This window comes from Harpia harpyja, chromosome 3 (assembly GCF_026419915.1).
Source record: "Harpia harpyja isolate bHarHar1 chromosome 3, bHarHar1 primary haplotype, whole genome shotgun sequence".
NCBI classification, from domain to species: domain Eukaryota; kingdom Metazoa; phylum Chordata; class Aves; order Accipitriformes; family Accipitridae; genus Harpia; species Harpia harpyja.
Genome location: NC_068942.1, coordinates 78,934,064 through 78,956,902, shown reverse-complemented (window position 1 = coordinate 78,956,902; position 22,839 = coordinate 78,934,064). Strand labels below are relative to the sequence as shown.

Below are 22,839 nucleotides of genomic sequence, written 5' to 3'. Positions count from 1 at the left end.
GGATAGATTTGTTCAGGTAATTTGAACATTTGGCCAGGAACCAGGTATTTCCTCAGTAAAGTGTGATGAGGCGTCCAGAATGGCTTAAGAAGTGCACAAGAGGACTATAAGCCCACATGAGCCTCGATGCATGCAACTGCCGCTCCAGAGCAGCCACTGCCTCCCACCTTCCCTGCCCCAATGTCGATTCCTCTGGCACCAAGGACCAGTAAGAAAAAGGTGACACCAAATCTTGGGGGTTTTTTGGTGCCCAGTCAACAAATGGAGACTCATCTGGGGACAAGAGCAACTACTGTCCCAGAAGAGCAACCCAACATCTCACCCCAGGCTTGGAGCACCTGCTAGTGCAGAAACGACCCCCACCCAAGGAGACCGAGCTTGTGCCACTTCCTCGTGATGCCATCACCTCCAAGTCACCAAAGATGCTGCCACTCCAAAGGATAATATTGTGCTTTAATGTTTGAGAGACAACGGACTTCTACGTGGTACAACAGCAGGCTGTACGTACTACACATACATACACACTGGTTGTAGTTAAAGCTTGTGTATTTGAACAATACTAGTGTTCCAAAAAATGCACCAAGTCTTACAACAACAAAAATGTGAACAAAATCCAAGGCCACAAGTACAGGGAGGTATGTTTTAAGGACTACAGGTCACATGGAAATAAAAAACAGCGGTGGTGCAATGCGAACTTTATCCTGAATAGATAAGTGGTTAAAACGCAACCTTTTCATTACCTCAGGAGCAAGACAGTGCTTTACCCAGACTGAATTTCCAAACTAAAGCGAGCAAAGAGAAACAAATGTACTAGTGTGTGCCCCTCCAGTCCTCAAATTCTCCTTCCAGTTGTTCAGCTAAAAAGAGAAAGAGTTTTACTCTGAACTTCAGGCAAGAAAGATTTAAGGCTTGTCAGCTAGATATTTGAAACATACACTGAACTGAAAAATGGCGGTATCTGCTCTCAATCACTTAAGGAAAACAAATGCCATAGAGTTAGTGTATTTTATAAATGTGCAACACACAGCTTGTTTACACTAGCAGACGAACACTTTCATAGCATCTAACTCTACAGAATCCAGGACAGAGGGTATTATAAAAGATTTTTTCCAATAATGTTGTGAAGGTCATCAAGGTAAAATTAGAGTAATTAAATGTGTGATGTTGTTGTTCTTGAAAGCTCTTTAGACCCAATGGAAATTTGACCAGACATGATTTTCATTTCATTTCTAAGATGGGTTGAAGCAAGAGACAGGAATGTTGGTAAGATCGAGCTTGCCAGACGAGGAACTGCCTTTTAGGTTAGTGTACAGAACATCTTGGATTCATATTCAGCAAAGCAGATATGACTATGGGAACCTGCATTGTGGGCATCTGACACTCTGTCTGACATTTTATTTTTTAAGTTTTGCCTCCTGTGTTTAGTTTGAGAAGGGTGGTTTTCGTTTGCGCCTCATGTTTTCCCAATTAAGAGTTACAAAACTTCCATTAAAATTGTAACAAAGTATAAGAAGTTCAGCCAAGTCCAGCTGACCGTAACTTTCTGTACCAATACTGCCACATACAGAGGTTGCCACATACACAGAAAAATGTAGTTTAATTCATTTTGATGGCCCTGGAAATGCTTTTCCCAATTCCTCTTATGAAATAAGTTGTTGTCATTTCAGGTTCTTTGCCCTGAAATGACCTGCCGTCAGGCAGGAGAGGTACAATGTGCTGTGTTCAGGATTTCAGTGCTCACCTTTGGTCCAACGTTTATGAAATGCAAATCTTGAAATGCTTGAAAAGAAATCTTCATTTACAGGTTATCAGACTAGTTTTAGCTTCTCAGTCTAACTCATGGAAACCAAGAAGGAAAGCCCAAGATATAAATATCATTAAAAACCTCTTTGGATATCTTAGCACTTTGCAGACAGACTCTGGGGTTTTTTCCTCCCCTCTGTTAAAGTTTGCTTAAAAATAGTAAGAAACTGACAGTTAAAGTGGTCAGACATTCTGAGGCACAGAGAAAAAGGTGCATAAACCCCTTTATATTGAGATAAGACTGTGCCCCAAATAATTTAGAAGTTAATTCCCTGCATGTTAAGAGGCTAGGGAAAATGTGTTTTAAATTTCTCAAACAAACAAACAAACAAAACCCACGCAAAAAAGGAGGGTTAATACTAGCAAGAATATAAAACACCACCAGAGGTAACATCTCAAAGAGGTATAACATACATATCCAGATACTGAAACAGCCACTGCAGGACTTGTAATAAAATATAGTCAGAGATAATTCAGGACCATCTTTTTCAGCAGAGGTACAGTATTTGCAGCATAAGTGGTCCTACAAGGATCCACAGCCTTTCAGCTGTTTCCTGTGCTGCTCCATATTTATTCTAACAAACATAATTATTTCATAAATATCCATTTCACTCCCAAGCCCCACTTCTCCCAACAGCAGTATATTCTGCATTGTGGATGGACAAACATTTCTAAAACCCTATTTGTAGCTTGTAATTCTGTGACATCAGCATCATTGGAAGCCCAAGAGGAGCCTACCTCATCGTTACATTTTTCACTTGCCATCAGAAGTCTTTTACTGCACAAAGACTATGACAACAATTCACAACGATTTAGTTTAAAAGTGAGATGTAGGAACAACTAAGAACAGACAGTGACACCAGACAGAACAATCTCCAGAGTGCATTTAGAGAATAACACAGTTTCAGCTCCTGATGAGTGTCAAGAATTCTTCACGGGTCTTTGGATCCTCCCGGAATACCCCCAACATTGTGCTGGTTACTGTTTTACTGTTCATTTTCTGTACCCCACGCATTACCATACACATATGCCTAAAAGAAATAAGAGGGGAGTCAATAAGTCAGGCATACTCATAAAAAAGAAGTAAACCCACAGAGAGAGATGTTTCTTACACGGTCACGTTAAATTCTGGGGACGAGACAAAACCTCCGTATCCAGAATGGATATCTGTCAGTAGTACCTCAGCTGTCCTCTACGGAAAAGAAAGTCAAATTCCCAGCTCCTAAGCGCTGCCTTCTCTCCTCTGATCCTAGGAAAATCCCACCTTTCCAAGGTGCATTCTGATCACAGGGACATGCCTGTTGCTAGTCCCACACTTTGCTCTACTTGAGGAAGTAGAAGGTGCACTGAGGCGGAGCACGGACCCAGGGCTCTACCAGTTGGTAGAGCTGACCACACTGCCAGTTGCCACATCTCTGCAGTGGATAAGGTAGCCCCCCACTTTAAATGGCTCCAACCCACCAGGCCATTTCACTGAACAGGCAAGGATCACTCCTGCCTGCGCTCTGTCTCATAAACAAGCGTGGCACGCAGCTACCGCAGCCAAAGAGGCAACACACAACAGCCCTGCAGCAGGCAGCTGAAATCACACACAGCCCATACGTTACTACAGAACAGCTCAGAGTAACTTACGTAGCTTCAATAACCACTCCAACTCCAGCGGGCTGTAAGGCTTCTGTGATAGCTATTGCAATTTGTTTGGTAAGGCGTTCCTGGACTGAAAGAACAACAGGGAGTTCAGACACAGTGTTAAATCTGACTAGCATCAATGCACTGCCACTATCTAGATAGCAACATTGCATCCTTGCTGCCAGGTGTGCCTATTCCCCACCACCACAACACACACACACAAGTACTGCTCTTCCTAAATAACTTTTATTGGTACCAAATCCTATCTTATGTTTTGTATCGTGGAACAGACCTTTTATTTGCTTGTTTATATTGGGAGTCATTTTGCATTACACCTTTGCAGGAATTGCATTACCATGATTCATTATAACAGCTCTTACATTTCCTATTATGCAGTTAGATTTTCTCACTTCTCTGTTTTCTTTCAGTTTTTATGTATTTGCTCACTGGCTTTACTGCTGCACTATTCATTCCCTACACACAATTTCTCTTTTTAAGGAAAGGAAATGGAGATTAGAAATGAGCAAATTAAGAGAGTCTATTGTCTTGCAAAGCTTTACTTCCTGCAGCTCTAGCACCCTTTATTCACCAGTCTGACACCTAATGGTCACTAAGACTTCTGATGCCCAAAACAGGCCAAATTTAACTGCAGGACAACAAGAGCAGGCTGAGCCCAACCCAAGGCCTCAGACCCTGCAGCTTCCTCCACTTCTTGGGAGCAGCAGGCAGGCAGCCCATAAACATGGCAGCTCTCGCTTCATCTCTTCAGATGACAATTCTTGAAGTCCTCTCTCAAACTATCTGTAGGAGAGTTCATCTCCAGCAGCATCCAACTAGTTTAGTTATTCCTGGCAGCTCTATCTTGTAGCACATTTATCCTCTGAATCAGTTACTGCCTACATCTATTTTCATAGCCAGATTTTACCCTTCACTGGAAACGTAGAAGCTAAGTAAGATGACAGATGTGAAACACCTGCTCAAGAACAGTGTTTTTCTTCACACTAAAATTCACACAGCTATAGTCCACCTACAATTACCAGTACCCTGAGCTGGCTAGCAAAGGAGTGCACACAACAAAACCAAAAATTCATCTGTTTACCTTGTAATCTTCTACTGTATATTTCCACAATCCTAAAAGAGAAAGGAAAAAGGCAATGTTATAGTTATTCCCATCTGATCATTGTCTGATCTTCACAATTAATTTGACACTATCAAAACAAGACCACTGTACTGATCCGTGTCCTTCCTGGAAAGCCATGCAACATCATGCTGCTGCTCAGCCCCTGGCTGGCATTGCTCAAGGATTTCCCTTAGCCCATCACTGTGTTTCGCCACAGGTTCCCCCTACCTGCAACCCCAGAGACTATTTCAGGGGCAAACCTATCACTTCTCCTTAGAGCTTCTTCTGTTGGCTGTTACTTTTGAATTATCTGTACCACCACCCACCTGCATCACAGAGCTGCAAGGTAATCCATGCCCAAAGACTCTCTGAACACAAATCCTTGAACTGAGGTCTGACTACCTCCTTTTGCTTCAATCTAAACCAAATGCTGTTTTAAGGACAATTCAGATATTGGGATTCCCAGAAGGCTACTGAAATTAAGCAAGAGATGTTTTGGACTCTTGCATTTAACCACAAATTTAACTAACAACAATGAGACAGAATTGTTTTCATTTAAAACAGACACTCTCCACCCATATATCACACCATCCTTCACATTTCAATGCAGGGATGACCTTAATGCTCCCCTCGAACATGACTTCAAATTTAAGCCATTTGTGGGGCAATGCAAGTGATACTACCATCATTTATCGCCACAGTACTAAAATCCACACCTTTAAGAAAAGTCTTATAAATGCTCTGTCCCTGAATGGATTATTCATGCCAACCTCAAATGCTTAATTACACATCAAGTGGCCACGTAAAGAAGTTGCTATAGAAAGCTTCAATACCCAGCTGGTCAGACTAGACAAAAAACAGACACTGGCTGGCAGCCTGAGGCATTAGTTACAAGAAACATTTCTGACAATAAGACTTGCCTGCTGTTTTGGAGAGAGAATTATATGCAGAAACTCCCCTCCAGAAATGAAATGGTTGTGTTATAGCTATTCTAAACAAAGCCACATAATATTTAAATACATGGGTAGGAAACGAGCTGATGCTCAGATACTTTTACACTGGTGTTGCATATAAGAAGTCCTATAAGCATGTTTATGTAAAAACAGTTACTTGCATTAGCATTTTCAAGCCTAAGCTTAAAATCCAAAGAACGATGTTTGTTTACTGAATACAGGTCATCCCCAACTACAGAAACCCACCACATTAGACTAATCCTATTACAAAAGATTAGGCCTACGGTACCAATAGCCTCACAAATCTTTGTTTGAACACTGGTTGCATTATATAGGGCACGAAAGGGAAGCACTATTTGGCCCACCAATCTCTTCACGGTAAGCACTCAAAAGCAAGTCAGGACTGAGAACATTTTGTTATACAAGAATCTAATCTTTTCAGTATTGTAGTATATGGGAGTTTTACCCTAACTTGAAAAGAGGCAAGATTTAACCTCTCAAGCACAGCGCAGGAAGCCTTGCACATATTCCTGCATGCTTCTATACTAAGTAGTAGGAAAATTGTACACTTCTAGCACCATGTTGCCACTTGCATTAAAAATCACCAAAGACAGTTTTGAGCTCCTTTTTACATCTGCGATTCAGAGGTAACTAGAGACCAGAGCAAGAACAAATCAACTGATGCATATTTCAAATGTGATCCTTAATCTTGCATTCAAGCCCTGCAGAAATGAAACCAAGGACTAAAGACAGTCTCTTCAGGAAGGATGTTCGCCTTCAGAAATCCAACTCAAAAAAAAACCCGCACCACTTAAAAAGATCCAGCTACACGAGTGCCAGCCAACACATGACACAAGCCATGAACTGCCACACAGACATCCCCAAGCATAAGCAGCTACAGAAGGCAAAGTCTTTCGCCCAGCAACTGCAGTGCTGACAGCTCGGAACCTCATCCTACAATTTCAGCAGTTAGGTACAGCCATAAAAAACATGTAGGAAAAAATTTAAATGTTCAATTGCCTGTTTCAGCCTTTTAATCAGAGCAAAGTCCCCTCCTACAAGCACTGCTAGAAGACTTAAAGATGACCGCCCTGTAACATGAAGTTACGTTAACAAAGATGTGAGCTCTGAGGGCCCTTCCACTTCCAAACCAATTTCACTGTTGTGCAAGCAGTGCACAGAACAGAGCTGACTGACTTTAAAGCATTTTAGCGTCATACCCTACACGTCTTACCTGCTAAGAAAACCCAGCAGGCATGCAGATTTACAAGGCTAATTCTTATTAGTATTATTGAAACTACAGCAAGATTAACGGACATATCAGGGAAAGTATAAGCAAAACCTATGTGGTCTTTCTGAACTACAGCCAATTTTTCAGATTCGTTTCTCAAAAGAGACCCTTCCACTCTGGTCCCCAATAATCTGCTTATTGAAGGGATCTACCATCCCCTTCCTCACCAGAACTAGAAAGTGCCACTTTATAACAAGATTCAGTGCAACAACGGATCCAAGGGCACTTGCTGAGGAAAAAGCTATTTTACATAACAAATGGATTTCTCAAGTGTATCATAATTGCTTTGTTTCTTAGGCTGAACCTTATCTATAAAATGTACCCCATGGCTCTCTCAGCAGGTCTCCAGTGAAAGAAAGAAATGCCAAATTTATCTGAAGAGTCAGATAACAGATGAAAGCTTTAGATTCAATTTCTATCCATAGAACATGTTCATTTACAGTTTGGAAGTTTGGGATTTTTGTTCTTATCGGTCAATATACGTGCAAGTAGTAAATAGCTAGAGATCCCCACTGGTTTTTGTGGCCTGCCTTAGAACATGACCAAATTCTCTGTTGTTCTTCCTTCTGTGCTCCCCCGCAGACACCAATGCTTTGCATGGACATACAAAAGCGTTACGGCTCTACTACAGTCGACTGATGTGAATTAACACAGAGCTCTAAGACTTATCTGTCCTCTCCACAAAAAAACATAATGCTGAGGATTGGTCTAAATCCAAATCCAGGACACAAAGTGGGCTGAGCTTTAGAGGGGAACCAGATTAGAAAGATTAGCACAGTTAGCACAGCTTGGAATCCTTTTTACAAATTAGCATCACTTTCATTACATTAACACTTACCTAGCAAGCTTGCTGAGGCCAAGTACTTGTTTGTTAGGAAGATAGCCAATATGTACCTAGACAGAGGAGAACAAACCATTAACAGAATCAAAACCACACTTCCAAATACATATGAAACTCATGCATAGAGAATGAGATGTGTATTTGCCCCAGAACTAACTCTGGAACAGTCCCGAAGTCTTAGCATGTGGGAGGAACATGCCACCATGCAAGCCTGAAAAATTGTGGAGCTAACTGAGACTGTAAATGCCTGGTGAGGTCAGTGTCCTGGTGAAGAATAGGTCAGTTTTCTGAGGGGGGGGGAGAAAAATCACAACTCTTCAAGAGCCAAGGCTTATGTTCCAAGTCTCAGGAATGCTACAGAGTACTACTACGTTTGGGTACAAAAAGCAGCCTATTACTCAGCACAGCACTGTTCGTCTAAAATAAACATGCTTTTCTTTCAAGACCTAAAACAGATTTAGGGAGTGGGAGGGAGAAGGACTGTACTTTACTTCCAGTGAAAGTTCTGATGGCCAGAAGTACTTAGCCACCAAAATCAGGCTGCACTTACTGATTTTTTTTTTTTCCCCTTGCTTTGGTAGTACCATAGACCACTGTATGATTAAGTCAACTTAATCCTGCTCGAATACGGATTTGCTGAACATTCATACTGAACACGTAGTTGCGCTAAGTTGGAATAAGTTCTTTAGTAGAAATGTGCTCAGATACAAAGGTAGGGGGAAAGCCATTCAGCTTCTTGTTTTTAGAAAGCAACATAGGCTACTGAATTCAAGTGGGTTTACAGTTATAACAGATTATAAACCAGCATTTGTGTTCACTGTACCAGAGACTTGAAAAATTAGCCAAGATACAGTAGGGGAGTGTCAGCGTAGGATTCCGTCTTAGCGCTTTGCCTAAAGGCCCCATCTCAGAATCCTGTATTGCTGTACCTGCAGTTAGAGGTACCACAGTGCACCTAATTACCTGGCTAACTTGCTCATTGCTATCACTTCTGTTGGGTAATCAACCCACTGACACCTGAAAAGACATGAAACATTTCAGACAAAGTGAGAGACATAACTTCGAAATAAGCGCTGAATCCTGTTCCCCATAGAGTATTTTTGCGAATGTCTTAATATCATTTAAGGTAGAACTGCAAATACAAGACCTACTGGTCAGTGTTTGCAGCCTGTTTGATGTACCCAACAGGAGAATGGTTAGTCTGAGAATATTTAGAGGCATACCAAGTCATTTAGCAGACCATTATACGAGCAGGACCGATTCGGTGTTTGCGAGGAGATTTCTCCAAACCACACAGCCTAAACAGCTAGATGTAAAAAGAATGCATATATTGCCACAGGAGTAACGAAGAGAATATACACAGTACGTGTAACCGAGAATAACAGGCAAAATAGAAAGCTTGCACAGAAAAAGAGGTTACCGTGTTTTCCAGTATAAAATACTAACAGTAAGAAAAGAAAGCAGATGAAATTGAGTTGACTCAACTAAATAAACAGCTGGTTTGTGTTAGGGTATTTTATTTTTGGGAGACAGTTTACTTGGAACATATGTGGTACTGATCAAATTTTACAGACAACAAAAGCACTTGCTACTCTCTGGCCTGGGAGTACTTAATGGTAGAACAGATGAATCAGAATAAGCTCCATCCTTCTGTGCTGATATGGAAGTGAAGAGGCTGAGATCTCCAGAAGGGACTACCCACTCTGAACTCTTCATCATGTTTACAGTGGTTAACTTGAGAATTTTTTTTTTCTTTTTAAAGTTGTTGGCATCACAATTTCAACACCCTCTGAAACACCAGCCCCTTCCATGGAAGTCCCAACCCCAGCAGCCTCCTGCTAGCTGATTTTGACTACCTCCTCCCTGACTGGGCTTGCTTATTTAAGGCCGGGCTGCTAATCAGAAGTTTGTTCCACTCACGGCGGGGGGGGGGGGGGTGTCCCAAGGTGAATGCGCACTAGATAGCTCTGAGCCAGAAGCTAAATCCGTGACAGAGCCAGCGTGCAGGGTGAGCTGGTTTAATATCAAGATGTCTGCCCTCAAGGCTTGCTGCTGCTTCACGAAGAAGAGCTTTGATATGAAATGTCAGAAACCATTAGATTACTTAGACTAGGAAAGGTTGAGCGTTATATTTTAGGAGCTTAAATCCAAATAAAACTCACATTAAGGAGGTCTTCCTTATTTGTATTCTGAAGATTAACTTCTAGAATCATAGCCGTAAGCAGTAAATACTTATAGCTTTAAAAGCTTTGTAGTTACAGCTACAAAGTCTTTTACATGTACTTTAGGTCTTTTATCATGTATTCCCACATTTGTTTTGTGAGGAAGAGTTACCTTTCCAACAAATGGAACGAGGTGATGCTCACACAATGAGAACATGTCTATGTCCTTCACAATTACCATCTCATCATGATCTTCATCAAAGATGGCGTCATTCAGAACATCTGAAATTAAACATTCGCATTAAAAAAAAAATAAATGCACAAGCATGGAAGGTTCTTCCAGCCAGTATCTGAGACAGCTTGTAGCAAGAGCATAGCGCTCTCAGAACTACAGATTTTAGGGTTAAGATATGGGAGGCAAGTAAGGAGTAACACCACAAGTATGCTTTGGTTTGCACATGATCACACAATTGCCACAGTGCGGTCGGACTACCTACGTGCTACCCCAGAAGTCAGCCTATATAATGTTTTAAGTAATAGTTTGAGCCCAGGCTAGAACAAGTCCAGTCTTTGCAGAATTACTGACATCTTAAGAGCAATTAAGACCACAGCTGATAAAGCCCATGCTGAGGAGAAGAGCACATCTCAAAGTGGGCTTCCATTAGTGCTTCCACATACCGCAAGCAAAGCTGAGCCTGAGGTTTGAGAAAAGCTAAGCCATCACAGTGGTTTCTCCAAACACTTCTACACCAGCATCACTATCTTCAAGGAGGCTTTGCACGCAAATAAGATACTCTTTTATTTCATGCTGCAGCCCCCCAGCCAGCAGCTGTTTAGACGTACACAGAAGTTGAAGGGATAGATCTGTATCCGCAGATTGGGAGAGATTTGCTATCCTGAACTGAAAGCAGGCATGCATGTGCATATTCAGGCCTAATTCTGCACCTGAGAGTTAACAGAGCACTGAGGTGGAGAGACCCACGAAGACAGAAGGAAGAAGAGACAGCTCAGTAAGAAAAGGAACATATAATGTGACACTTTGCTAGACTCTGAGCTCAGTAGAACAGATCCTCAGTTGATTTTCCAGACTTAGCAGTCCCCTGACAAGTCCCCAAGCAATCCTGACACAGGTTACAGCAGATCACTACAGCCTCCACAAAGACTACAGGCAGCTGGACCATCCTTGGAGAGGTTAAAAGTAGAACGGTCTCAAGTTAAGAGACCGAGCCTTTTGAAGGACAAGAGAGAAAAGCTGTCTAGAAAAGAGAGATGAGAAAGACAGAGAAAATAGCAAGAGAGAACTAGCTGTACAAAAGGGCTAATAATCAGAACAAGGAACTCTGCAAACAAGTTAGCTTGAAGCCACACCAAGTAACTACTTGGAGTTACTTCCAGGAACCAGAGTCACATACACCATGGCCAGAAGGGGAACCAGGGTGCTCAGGAACTGCCCTGCTTCATCCATAGCGGAGCTTAGCACCTGCGGTGATGATCACACAAATCTAATAGTTGTGTCTGCTCTACTTGCCTTTATGCCTTCCCCTGACATGCACGTACACCTAATGGCCACCATCTGTTGTCGATAACGTATCATCATCATGGAGCATTTTAATTTCCTGCTTGCTATCAGCACTACACAGGTAACCCTGGAAACTGTGCGCAAGATGTTCTGCCTGCAACGCATGTTCTTTCCTGAGAACGACTGGCAACCTGCAAGACAGCGAGGCTGAACCCCAGAAGGCTTTTGATCAGGTCAGAGAGCAGGAGTAGGGGCCACAAAAGAGGCCAAGAAACAACTCTGTAAAGGCACATGATTTTGTTCTTCCAATTTCAGAGTCTAGTTTACATCAAACACTGCTGGAGAGTATTTTGATTACATGGGGAGCATCATGCAGTTGTATAACTACGAATTCAATCAGGAATAGCCAGAACCCAAAACAGAGCAGGCTCAGAGGAGAGGGAAGGGGAGACAGAGCAGCCGTCTGGGTTCTTAGCTCCCTCCCACAGCACTCTGCAGACATGCCATTTCTACAGCAGAAAGGCAAACAGTGGTTTCACAAAACCTGCTACTATGCCCAGCATTATTAAAACAAAATCCAAACGGATCCACGAAGCATCTCCAGAGTGACTGCTGCTGTTATTAGACCACCAGCCTTGCCAGAAGCGTATCAGAGCCTGATGTTAGATATGGATTTACGTCAGCACATTCGCAAAGCAGACTGTTCAGAACAATCAAAAATGGCATTGTTCTCATTAAGAGTCATGGTAATGTGTGACACAGCATAAGGCCAAAGCTACAACAGAAGCTACTTCACCGTGAAGTCTCATATATATGTATATATATGCATATACACACTTATTCATGTATAAAACATATATTAATAGATCGTACAAACTTTAGCTAAGGAACCTAACTCTATTACTGGAATGCTGAAGAGCCATGTTGTATCATGGAGACAGCTGTTAGCCCTATTTTAAAGCTGGGGGGAAAAGAAGGTTAAGTGACCTGTGAAGTACCCACACAGCCAACTTCAGGAACAAAATGCATCCTTCTCACAGCTAAAGCAATCACACAGGAACACAAAGGTCATCCATCCTTCTTGCATATACTCTCTTAGGCTACAGCCCAGAGTCACAGCAGTTTGGACAATGCCCACTCACAGCCAAGCTGTACAGGTGCGTAAACAAACAGATCCACGCACCAAGAATATAATCACAGAGCTGTGGGATGCTTGGTCCTTCTCATTTATACAGGTCTCGCCAATTTTGCACCTTAGATTTATTTAATATTAGCAGCAAGTTGCAGCCAGATCACAGACGAAACCTGCTCAGCTGCATAACCTCTGCAGTTGTGCCTGCAGCAAGGTGTGTTGATTTTAAGTCAGCACCAGTTACTCCTTGAGAAGGAGGGCCAGAGCCCATAAAAAGGAAGACACCAGCTTAGTGCTAGCCCCTCCAATAACCCCTTCACAACCGCTAGATGATTCAGGGAGACAAGGTAAAACAAAATGTGAGACTGAAGGCCACTACCTGTGTAAATGGCCATGGTGTTGAGAGCCCCAGTCACCCCTATCCTGCTCCAGTCCCTCCTGCTCACGCTTCACAAGCCTGTTCTCCTGAAAATAAGCATAGCTTGAAGCCTGTCTATACATCCCTATACCTCCCTCTTTGAAATCCAAGCCTTGTGTTGACAAAAGAAGAGTTAGGTAAGAGTAGCTGCGACAAGATGCTGTGCTATGTCCCACTGTGGCACTTGTTTTCAGTAATTACACAGGAGAGACTTGTTTGGCAGAGACTCAAATGCTTTGTGCAGGGAGGCAATACCATTTTATCTAACTTTGTCTGCCTTTCATTTTTTAATTTTTTTTTAGTCATTCAATTTGCAACAGCATCAAAGAGGGCCCCGACAAGCTCAGCCTGCAGCACATGTTCTGGAGAACTTAACGGAGCTGAAAGGACAGAAGGGGAAACAGGGCCTCAGATTAGCCAGGCCAGAAGCAAAGCTGGGGACAAATTCATGCCTCTTTTCCCATTCTTTCATTCTACCTACTAGGCCACGCTGCCTGCTTCACTAGCTTGATTTCAGTTTCCTCATTTGGAGGCTCCAAAACATTTACTCTTGCCACTCAGGGCAAGGTCTAAAAGTCATGTTGTCCCTCCCCAGGCCTGTCCCAGTTCACACAGAGCAATGTGGCTGTTACACTGGCCGCGTCTCTCAGCTCCAAAATACCCACCTACCCTTCTAATGCAACTGCATCTTCTCCATCCCTTCCTCCTGTGGCACCAGGATCTTCAAAGCAAAAGCGTAGAAGTCAACAGGGCTTTTAGAGGGAAGGACGGCTAGAAGTAAATATTGCTAGCTTGGTTTCCTGACAAGCCAAGGCACATGCAGCTCAGATGGGCTCCTCCTCAACAGGCTACTTTTCCTTAATACAAAAAGGAAATTCTTCCTCTCAAATGAAGCAACACTTCTACTCCCTCCAAGTACCACCTACGTACTCATCCGTATCAGGAGGATAGGACTAGCATCTCCTCTGCTAGCAAGAAGATGGGCATGTTCATACATCATCCCTTGGCCTCTCAGTCATACCTCCCCTCACTCTTTTCTTAGTTACAGCTGTGCTCAAGTGCTGCCACAAAGCCCTGTCTATAAGCCAAAGGAGACAGCAAATAACACCATTTTCCTTCTCTACCACCCCAGAAAACTAATGGAATTTACTGCTGAAGTCCTTAAGCCTAGACACAACATGTTAATGAAAAGCTAAGATTTGAATTAAAATATACGGCTGGGAGGAAGCGAACAAGAACAAACATTATATGTACAGTCAGGGCGCGCTCTAGATTATTCCAGCCGATTTTTCGTTCATCCCAGAGTTCAAGTCCTGGTGTAGAAACTTCAGTGGGCTCAAAACTGAACAGTCACCTCTGCTGCAAGTTAACTCCTGAAACAGAGCAGAATTATTTTTTTCCCCCTTTATCTTCAAAAAAAGTTGATAAAAGCAAAAATCAGAATTGGATGAAGACAGAATGAGAAAGACCTTTCAGGATTTTGCGTCAGAGCTGAGCAAAAAGACCTGTTGCTATAGAAACTATTTGCATGGCTTTAATGTGACACAGGAAAGCAAAAGCACCTCTGGCAACCAAAGAAGCTAGAGCCCGCCCAGCAGCTGGCTCAGTAGGTAAAGGGAATGAAGGATAGCAGCACTCTGCAGAGCAGCACTGCATCAGCTTCACAGCACTTCAGCTGTCCCATTTTTACTATGCCTGGGAGACAGAAGACTGATGTAGGTTGTTCTCACTATGTGTTAAAGTACTTCCCCACGGTGTTGAGTTGCCTCACCGCTCCACTTTAGAGAGGAGTCAGACTGAGGATTGTTCAGCGTCAACAGGATGAAGGCAGCCCCAGAGATTCCCTGATACTGTTCCCTGAGCTCATCCATCCTGGCAGAGACATAAGGCACAAGGTTCTGCTGATACCCATTACACGGCTCCAGACTGTCCTCACCAACAGGCCCTGTGCTCTCCATGGCAACCCATAAGTCACAGCAGGCAGCCGAGGCCATCGTAGGAATGGGTTCAGGCCAAGGGGGGGGGCAGACGTCCTATGAGGGTGGTGGGGCAAGTCACACCATACCAATGCCCATTAGTTTGAACAAACTGAAGTGCAGGCTGAGGTCAGGTACCTTCTGCTCTCCTGGGAACACAGGCTGAGTTACACCAAAAGCAATGGCAGGGGACCTTGCACAAACTAGGAACAGGTCACGGTTTGGAGGATACTCCAGAACAGCAGTGCCATGAGGCAGACACCAAAGGCTAACCATTCATTAAGGTAGAATCAGCTGAGATATGTTGGCAGATACCTTTGACTGTCTTACTCAAGAAGTTCCTCTTCATCTGAAGACAGATGTAATTGAGAGAGCAGGAAACACAAGCTAACAGCTGAAGCTAAGAGACTACAGGGTCAGAATTGCATCTGGAAGAAAATTGCTGTAAAAACCTTTCAGTTGCTGCTGGGTAAGCAATAAGATGTAGAGTCAAAACTGAAATTTTTTTTATTTATTCATGTGATGACACTACAGGTAACTGTAGTTAGAGAAAATATTCCAGACAAGAAACAAGAAAATTATTGCAGCCTTTCAGTAGTAAAAAAGGTACCAGGAATTTATTATGCATACAGAGAAGAGAAGCAGGCTACAAAAACATTCATATAAAGAGAGTTTGTACTGCCACAGAAAGTTAATGACTTTGGGTTGCTAAGAAAGGGGGCGGTCTGAGTGTGCCATTTGCTTCAAGAAGTCTTGAAGAGCTCTAGAAAGACACAGCCTAAGATGCTACATTACTATTTAAATAGGCATTAGAGTTCAAAAGCTGCAGAGAAAATTAATTGAGCACTATGTGGCTTCCTTGCCATAACAAACCTAATAGGAACAAAGAGAAACCTCAGACTCAACAGAATTTACAAGTTTGACTAATATTTCAGATTTCATCACTGCCACACCAAAGGCCTAGAAACAGACATTCAACTTCAGACATGAACATTTGCTTCAGAAGCAAAGCTTAATTCCTCAGTTACCAGAAAAGAGGTGAACCAGATGTGTAATTTAAGGCACATTTCATAGAAGCAAAGATGGAAGAAAAGCATTATTGCTATTCAACTAATTCAGGCCATCACTTGTACAGATTTGTTTATTTTCCTTACAAGACACTTTCCATGTTGCAGTGAGAGACTCAAGTTTATTCATAAGAGATCAGTTATTGCAGACTTTCAGATGAAAGTAAGATTAGGTTCTAGAAGTTGTCCTCTGCCAGGAGGTTTATTAATATGAGGGAAAGCAGGGTTATGGAGATGCTCATTAAAATGTATCAGTATTTCAATAACCATTTCAATGTCTCATGTCATAGAAGGTGCTGGAAGTCCCCTCATCCACACTTCTTTCTGAAATTGAAACAAGGGAAAAAAATCAGAGAAGATGAAACAACACTTTGGAAACGCAACTTCAAGAGATCAGAAGCCTTTAAGATCCAAGAAGTTAAGACATTTAATAAATTCCCGACAAAACCCCGAACAAGCTTGGTGTTACTTGAGCATTAATGGGGAGGGGAGATCATCCTGGAAAGTCCTACAGTCCTACTTCCCAACAGAAGTTTCGCTGCATTGAGTACCTGTTTCAGTACAGTAGGCTTCACTCATGTGGGGGTATTGGTTGAGGAAAGAAACCCCCAGGAACCTTACTCTGAACAAACCTGTCTCTCCCACCCTCTGGTTTACAAGAAACAAGCCATGGCCATACCACAATAATGCTGATGTTTAAGTTATCAATAGGTTAGACTGTTGCATCTATGAGAAGCAAGAGAACTAGCAGTACCTTGTTTCCAAGAAAGAATTAATAACTCACCAGCTCTTAGCAAAGGGCAGTGCTGCTGATCAAACAGCCTTGTTTAAGGCACTGCTTATTCTTACATAGCAATGCTTAGCACCTCTCATCCACAGCAAACTGAGTAGGCTCAGAAAAATTTATGAGCTTACACCAGTGTTGTCATCTGTCAAAATACCAAATCCACACAGACAAGAAGATGAAGAAAAAGAGTATTAAGGTTGCATTTTTTCACCCTTCACCATAGGAAAAGCACATAAACTAATGAGAGAGGAAAAGCAACATAAGCAATGTACACACAGGCGTTAGTCTACTGTATGAGACCTAACTAGTTATTATTTGCTTTAAAGTAAGAGCTGCACAGTAAAGTCACTTAGCTTCCAGGCAAATAAAGCATACATGCAGCCTTTCAAAACCACAGAGGTTCAGGAAGCAAAGTTACCCTCTCCCGGTATTTCCGATTTTCATTTCCCTATTAAACATGCTGAAAGGACAGCTGAACCTCCCAACATGCTTGAAAGCTAACATACCTACCAGAAAAGTCTCCCAGCCTTTATTCATGTAACAACTATCACCATTACCAGCAAGTACACTGTTTAATGAACATGCTGTTTTGCCTAGAGTGCTTGTGGATGATGAAAACAAGTTAACTTCCTACTGCAGATGCAGGTAGCTTGTTCAGCCCTGTGCCTAATGTTTCCTACAGGATTACACAATCAGAACCAAATCCTTTACGATTTACCTTTTGAAGCTAGCATTGTTGACACTCACTGTAACTGACACTGTTTCTGTAACTTACCAGTTAGCTCTGCTTAGTGAGATTGATTCTGAAGTCTTCAGCTTCAGTTACAAGTTAGTACTGTCTGCAATCTTGTATTTCCATTTATTCACTCATTTACCACATTTGCACACACTTGTGCTTTGTAGTATTTATATACAGACTCACAGACAGCATCTCCGAGTATGACATTAAGCCTTTAGCAAAAGGAGGGACAGATCTCTCAAGATACAGTCTTTGTGTGGCAGGCAATTGCCTGAACCAACCATAACAAAGCTAAAGGCAACTGCCTATCGACAGTCCTGCTCACCTTTATTAACCAAGAGGACAGGTTACTATTTTGCAGTGCAATTTACTCCCAGGAGTATGAAGCTGATAGATCTGACCCTGGAAAAGAAAACATGTTCTTGCATGCTCATGCAGAAGCATGGCATGAAATAGAGAAGTAGAACTTCTGGTATCCTGTCTGCTCTGCCATCCTTACCAATACATTAAGAGGTTTCTGTTGTAACGGCTGTTAGTCTACACTGATGCCCAAGTATGAGCTGCTAGTATTTTTTTAATCTGGTCTCCAGGTGGATTTTATTTTAAAATCACTGGAGGCATTCTTGCTACTCCAATGAAAGTTTGATGACTAGTACTATAGAAGTGAGATCAATACATCCGAATACATTTTGTCAAAGAAAGAGGTTGAGGCCTTTATAAAGCCAGCGTTAATAAGGGAAAAGACATAATCTAGAAAAAACAAAGAGCCAGATTTAGACATTTAGCAAGCAAACTTTGCTAATGGCTCTGAAATACAATATTGACCAGCTGCAGAACACAGATAGCAAAGATGAATAAGGGGTAAAGCAGGAACACTGTTAGTCTGCACTATTGAAAACAAGCTAGGAAATACACACACAGTGGAAGCTAGAAAGCAGAATCAGCTTCTCTGCTACTCACATAAATCTGAATGGAGAGAAGGGACAGCATTTAGATGTAATCTTCCCTACAACACTACAAAGTTAAGCTATGGAAAGTACAAAAATACAAATCCAATCAGGTGTCATGGAAGCAAAGTGACAACACCCAGGAAAGGAGATCAAATGTCCAGCACATTTAACCATGCCCCAAATGTATTATGTTCTCAGACACGTGGTAACAAAAAGATCAAGAAAATAGTTTGTTCTTAAGGGTGAATTATCAATCAAGGCTCAAAAAGAAAAACAATACCCATTTGCCGACTCTGTTGAAACCACACATCTGCTCAGCAGCTTCCAAAAGCTTTATGGGTTCCTTAAGCCAAATTGCCTACTCACACCACTTGGTCGTCTTCTCCTCCAATGCCACCACAGAGGACAGACTGCTGCATGGCAGGTAAGGCCATCATCCCTCACCATACCCAAAAGCTTCCAGCCACCTGACTGCACTCAAAAGTGTTCACTGACAAGTAAGAGCAAGGCACCACTCAAATCACCAGCCTCTGAGAGCAGTGGGCAGCATTCAAGGCAGTCAGGTAGCTTAGTTTTGTGAACAACCACATAACCCCCATGTACTCAATTACAGCAAGTGAGGCTCAAGTCAAGCACATTAAACACTGAAGACCTCCTGCACTGTACTTGCAACTTTACACACTCCAGTCTTCACTATATTTCATAGTTTGGGAATATATCTATTATATCATATTTTGTGTTCCCATATAGAAAATTAAAATGCCATCAGAAATGAGTTACTTTTCTCCTGCCTACCTAAGGCAGGTACTCAAGCAGACAAACACAGAAGGCTGATTTTAAAGCCTGTAGCTGTACTAACATTCAGTACCTTGGTTCGTCTTTGTCGCTTTTCTGACTGTACAGTCTGGCAGCATTTCCACATACTGGCAAGGGTTGTGAGCTCAGCTGGAGCCAGCTGAAGACGGGTGCCTGTTGCAACACACCTTGCTTCTAGCCCTGTGTTTCTACAATCACCACCCCAGAGCTTTTACTTGAGAAACCTTTTACGAAAAGATGGGACTTACAGCTATTATAACTGTCTGTTTTCTTCTGCCTGTTGGGGATTAAACTTGAACACACTCCTCAACACATATCCCACAAATCACTGCTTTAACCTCTGCCTATCCAGACAGTTCCACATAACGAGCTGAATAAGCTGCAGAATAAACCTGAGAAAACAAGAGGTCAGGGCTGCTTTTTGTTGGGGTTTGGGTTGTGGTTGTTTGGGGGTTTTTTTATTTGCTTTTTGGGTGGGGGTTTTTTTGTTGTTGTGTTCCCTTCCCAACTCCCATCCTTTCTTTCACAAACCATTTCCTGGTCTAGTTCACAGCCTGGCTAGGCAGACAGTTGTACTAACATAACCAAGTGAACAGTACATCAGGATGCCGCAACAGAGACAAACAGCAGGAGCTGCAGTCCCACAGCCAGCCTTGTTCCCAAAGACTTTGTAGTTGTTGGCTCTACGATTCACAATGTATTTAAAACTCTCCCAAGTGGAAGTGACTTCCATATCAACCTGTGGACTTGTCCTTCAGCTACAGTTCGTTCTTCTGTTTGGCTAGTAAGGGTGGGAAGACTGAAAGCTGGGCATTGTGTAAGAAGTGAGTAGCTGGAAAGTAAAAAGATCTCCCACCTGACACAGGAAGGAATGTTAGTATCACAGCTTCATTTTATTTCCTAGAAAGAAAAGAGCAGAGCAGTTAAAGAGTACAGCACCTAGCAGTGACACTTTCTACTCTTGGATATAATACAGCCCTCTCCCAGGTATGGATATTTAGAGGCGTGGACTATCCAGAACTACTCTGCTTAATGCAATGTATGTGAGAGATTAGGACAGACTATTCAGGTCCCAGAGAATCCACACTGGAGCAGAAAATAGCTATTAAAAAAACTTAAGGGAATGTGTGGCTCTGCACACAAAACTGGCAGCAAGACGAGAGAGGACTTAAGATGGACAGCAACCTCCTCCAGGTTCAGCCCACAAATTCATGCTCAGAAACTATCACTAAAAAAATCCTTCTGCTAGAGACTGCCAGGACAACTGAGACCTCCTGTGTTTTACAGCAGTAGAGACACATGCAATCCCCAAACAAGAAAGTTATTCCCAGTAGACAAAGGATCATTCTGTGAGACCCTGATGAAACCTCATCTCAAACACACCGTGCAGCAGGACTAAAGGAAGAGAGGAAAGAGGATGGCCACTGCAGCCCAGAGCCTATTTCCAGATGTGAACCTGAAAACCTGGTTTGATCTGAAAGGCAAAACAAATGACAAGGCAGAAATGCTGTTCCTGGGGGAAGCTAGGACACAACATGGGCACATGAGCGTAAGCTGGCCATGAGTAAGTTAATGCTGGAAGTTACACGCAATCCAATTTCAGAAGAGCCAACAGTAGTTTCTTTTTCACCACTCAAAACACAAAAGTCAGCCTTTAAGTTGAAGCACAGTACGCTTATGGAAGAGGACTCTGACACGTTAACAGAAGCTCCCTGATGCCAGTGACCAGCATGGTTCAGCCTTTTCATTCAGCTGTTAACACCCTGATGCAGTTCTGGGGCAGGCTCAATACACCAGTTCTGTACTCCAGAAAGCAGAACACTCAGCTCCTTCCTGATTGACATTCAAAGATCCTTGCTGACAGTATTTGCATCCCTTATGCACTAACAGGAACTTGCCTTTTACTGTAAGAGGGAGCAGAAGGGGGAAGTCCTTTTTTACTGTTTATACTGGGTACAGTCCTTAGCAGAAAGGCTAAGAGAAAAACTGATGTAAAAACCTAAATTTTCAAGCAGGATTTACCCTGCACTGGAGCCAAGAGACAACTTGGGAGTTGCTGGTGATAAGGTGAACAAATCCCACCCAGTTCCTCTCCTCCTGCCCTCAGGGAGGGCCCACGGCCAGCAAGCAGCTGACACACTCATCTGGGGCAGGGATGTGAACCTGGGGTACCTCTCTACATCTGCATCCACTGCTGGGACCCCGAGTTGGGGCAGGGATCTCCCTGACCTCCTCCCTTCTTACCTCACTTCCTCGAGTTTCATTCCCACCTTTGAAAAACCTCACCTGATGCTTTTACCAGCAGAACGGGACCTTTTCTGAGAAAATTCAAACCACCTACGTCTGCTCACAGAAGCCAATGTTCCTACCCCTTCTGAGCACAGCCTAGCTCAGCTGGGGATGGAGGAAGGTACAATCAACAAGTTCCTATGCCAGAACTTGAAAAGTTCACACCAGAAGAGGGAAAGCAAAAGCACTTGTTCGCCAAAACCAGAAGCGCAGAAGTTCATGACAGATCGTGAACTTTACCAGCACGGCGTTTAAAAAAAAGAAACCGGGGGAAGGAGGGGACAGAGAGACCCCAAGGCGCCGGTGTTCTAGCGCACATGGCTGATGACTGACTGACACGGGGCATCAGACGGACGGTACAGCGGCAGGGCAGTGCCGAAGCCCATTTTAAGAAACAAAGTAGGAAAGCCAGCACCACGGCCGGTGTCAAAGCAGCAGGCTCCAGCTCCGCCGCCCCCGGCCCGGATCCCTCCCCGGGCTGACACCCACCCGCCCGGGGGGGGAGCGCTCCCTACCCGAGATGGTCTCCTGGTAGCCCTTGGTAAAGAACTGCATGGCGGTGGCCGCCCTCCAGGGCGTCTTCAGCAGCCCCTGCCTCTCGGGGTCCTCGCCCAGCGAGCGCAGGATGGTGGTGTAGGCGGCCGCCAGGCTGGGCAGGCTCAGCTCGTTGTCCTCCTCGCTGCGGGGCCGCTCGCCCCGCCAGCCATCCCCGCTGCCGCCAGCGGAGGGGACGCGCGGCTTCTCGGCGCCCGCCGACGGCGAGGCGGCGGAGGGCGGCGGCCTTTCCTGCCGCGCGTACCCGTTACAGCTCCGCGCCGCCTCCATGGGCAGCCGGCACGGCCCGGCCGGCCCCCCGCCTCGCCGTCCGGGCAGCGCGCTGCGGCGGAGCCCGTCGCCCTCAGCCCGCCCTCCCGCCGCCTCAGCCCTCCCGCCCGGCGTTACCTCAGCGTTCCCGCCCGCCGCCTCAGCCGCCCAGCTTTATACCGCCCGCGCCGCTGCCATTGGCCGCCGCCCCCGCCACGTCACCCGCTGTGTCATGAGCCGGCCGGTCTCAGCCCGCCGCGGCGGGTGTGTGAGGGGGGAACCCGGACCCGCCGGCTGAGAGAACCGGGGGGGGGGGGGGGGGAACCGGGCCCCGAACCGCTTTAGGGGAACCCCCTTCCATCGCTTCTATTGCGGGGAACGTCCGTGGGGAGCGCTGCTGCGGCGGGGGATGGATGAGAAGGGTCCCGCCGGGATGCGGGGCCTTGTCCTGCGCAGCAGGTCCCAACGTCGTTCTCCATTTTGTCTTCAACTTCCAGAGCCGGTCCTTCTCCCGCGGGGTGATGGTGGCGTACCCCGCTCGGT

The 22,839-nt window shown here is 44.1% G+C and overlaps 1 protein-coding gene across 1 annotated transcript; it reads right to left on the bottom strand.

Annotated features, from left to right (window-relative positions):
* Positions 1-432: 432 nt before the first annotated feature.
* Positions 433-22,431, bottom strand: GCH1 (GTP cyclohydrolase 1). The gene is made up of 6 exons (XM_052783588.1): positions 22,008-22,431; positions 9,972-10,081; positions 7,635-7,690; positions 4,532-4,563; positions 3,436-3,520; positions 433-2,834 (listed from the first exon to the last, which is right to left on the bottom strand). The coding sequence occupies exons 1-6, from the start codon at positions 22,315-22,317 to the stop codon at positions 2,708-2,710; spliced, it is 720 nt and encodes a 239-aa protein (XP_052639548.1). The 5' UTR covers positions 22,318-22,431; the 3' UTR covers positions 433-2,707.
* Positions 22,432-22,839: the final 408 nt, after the last annotated feature.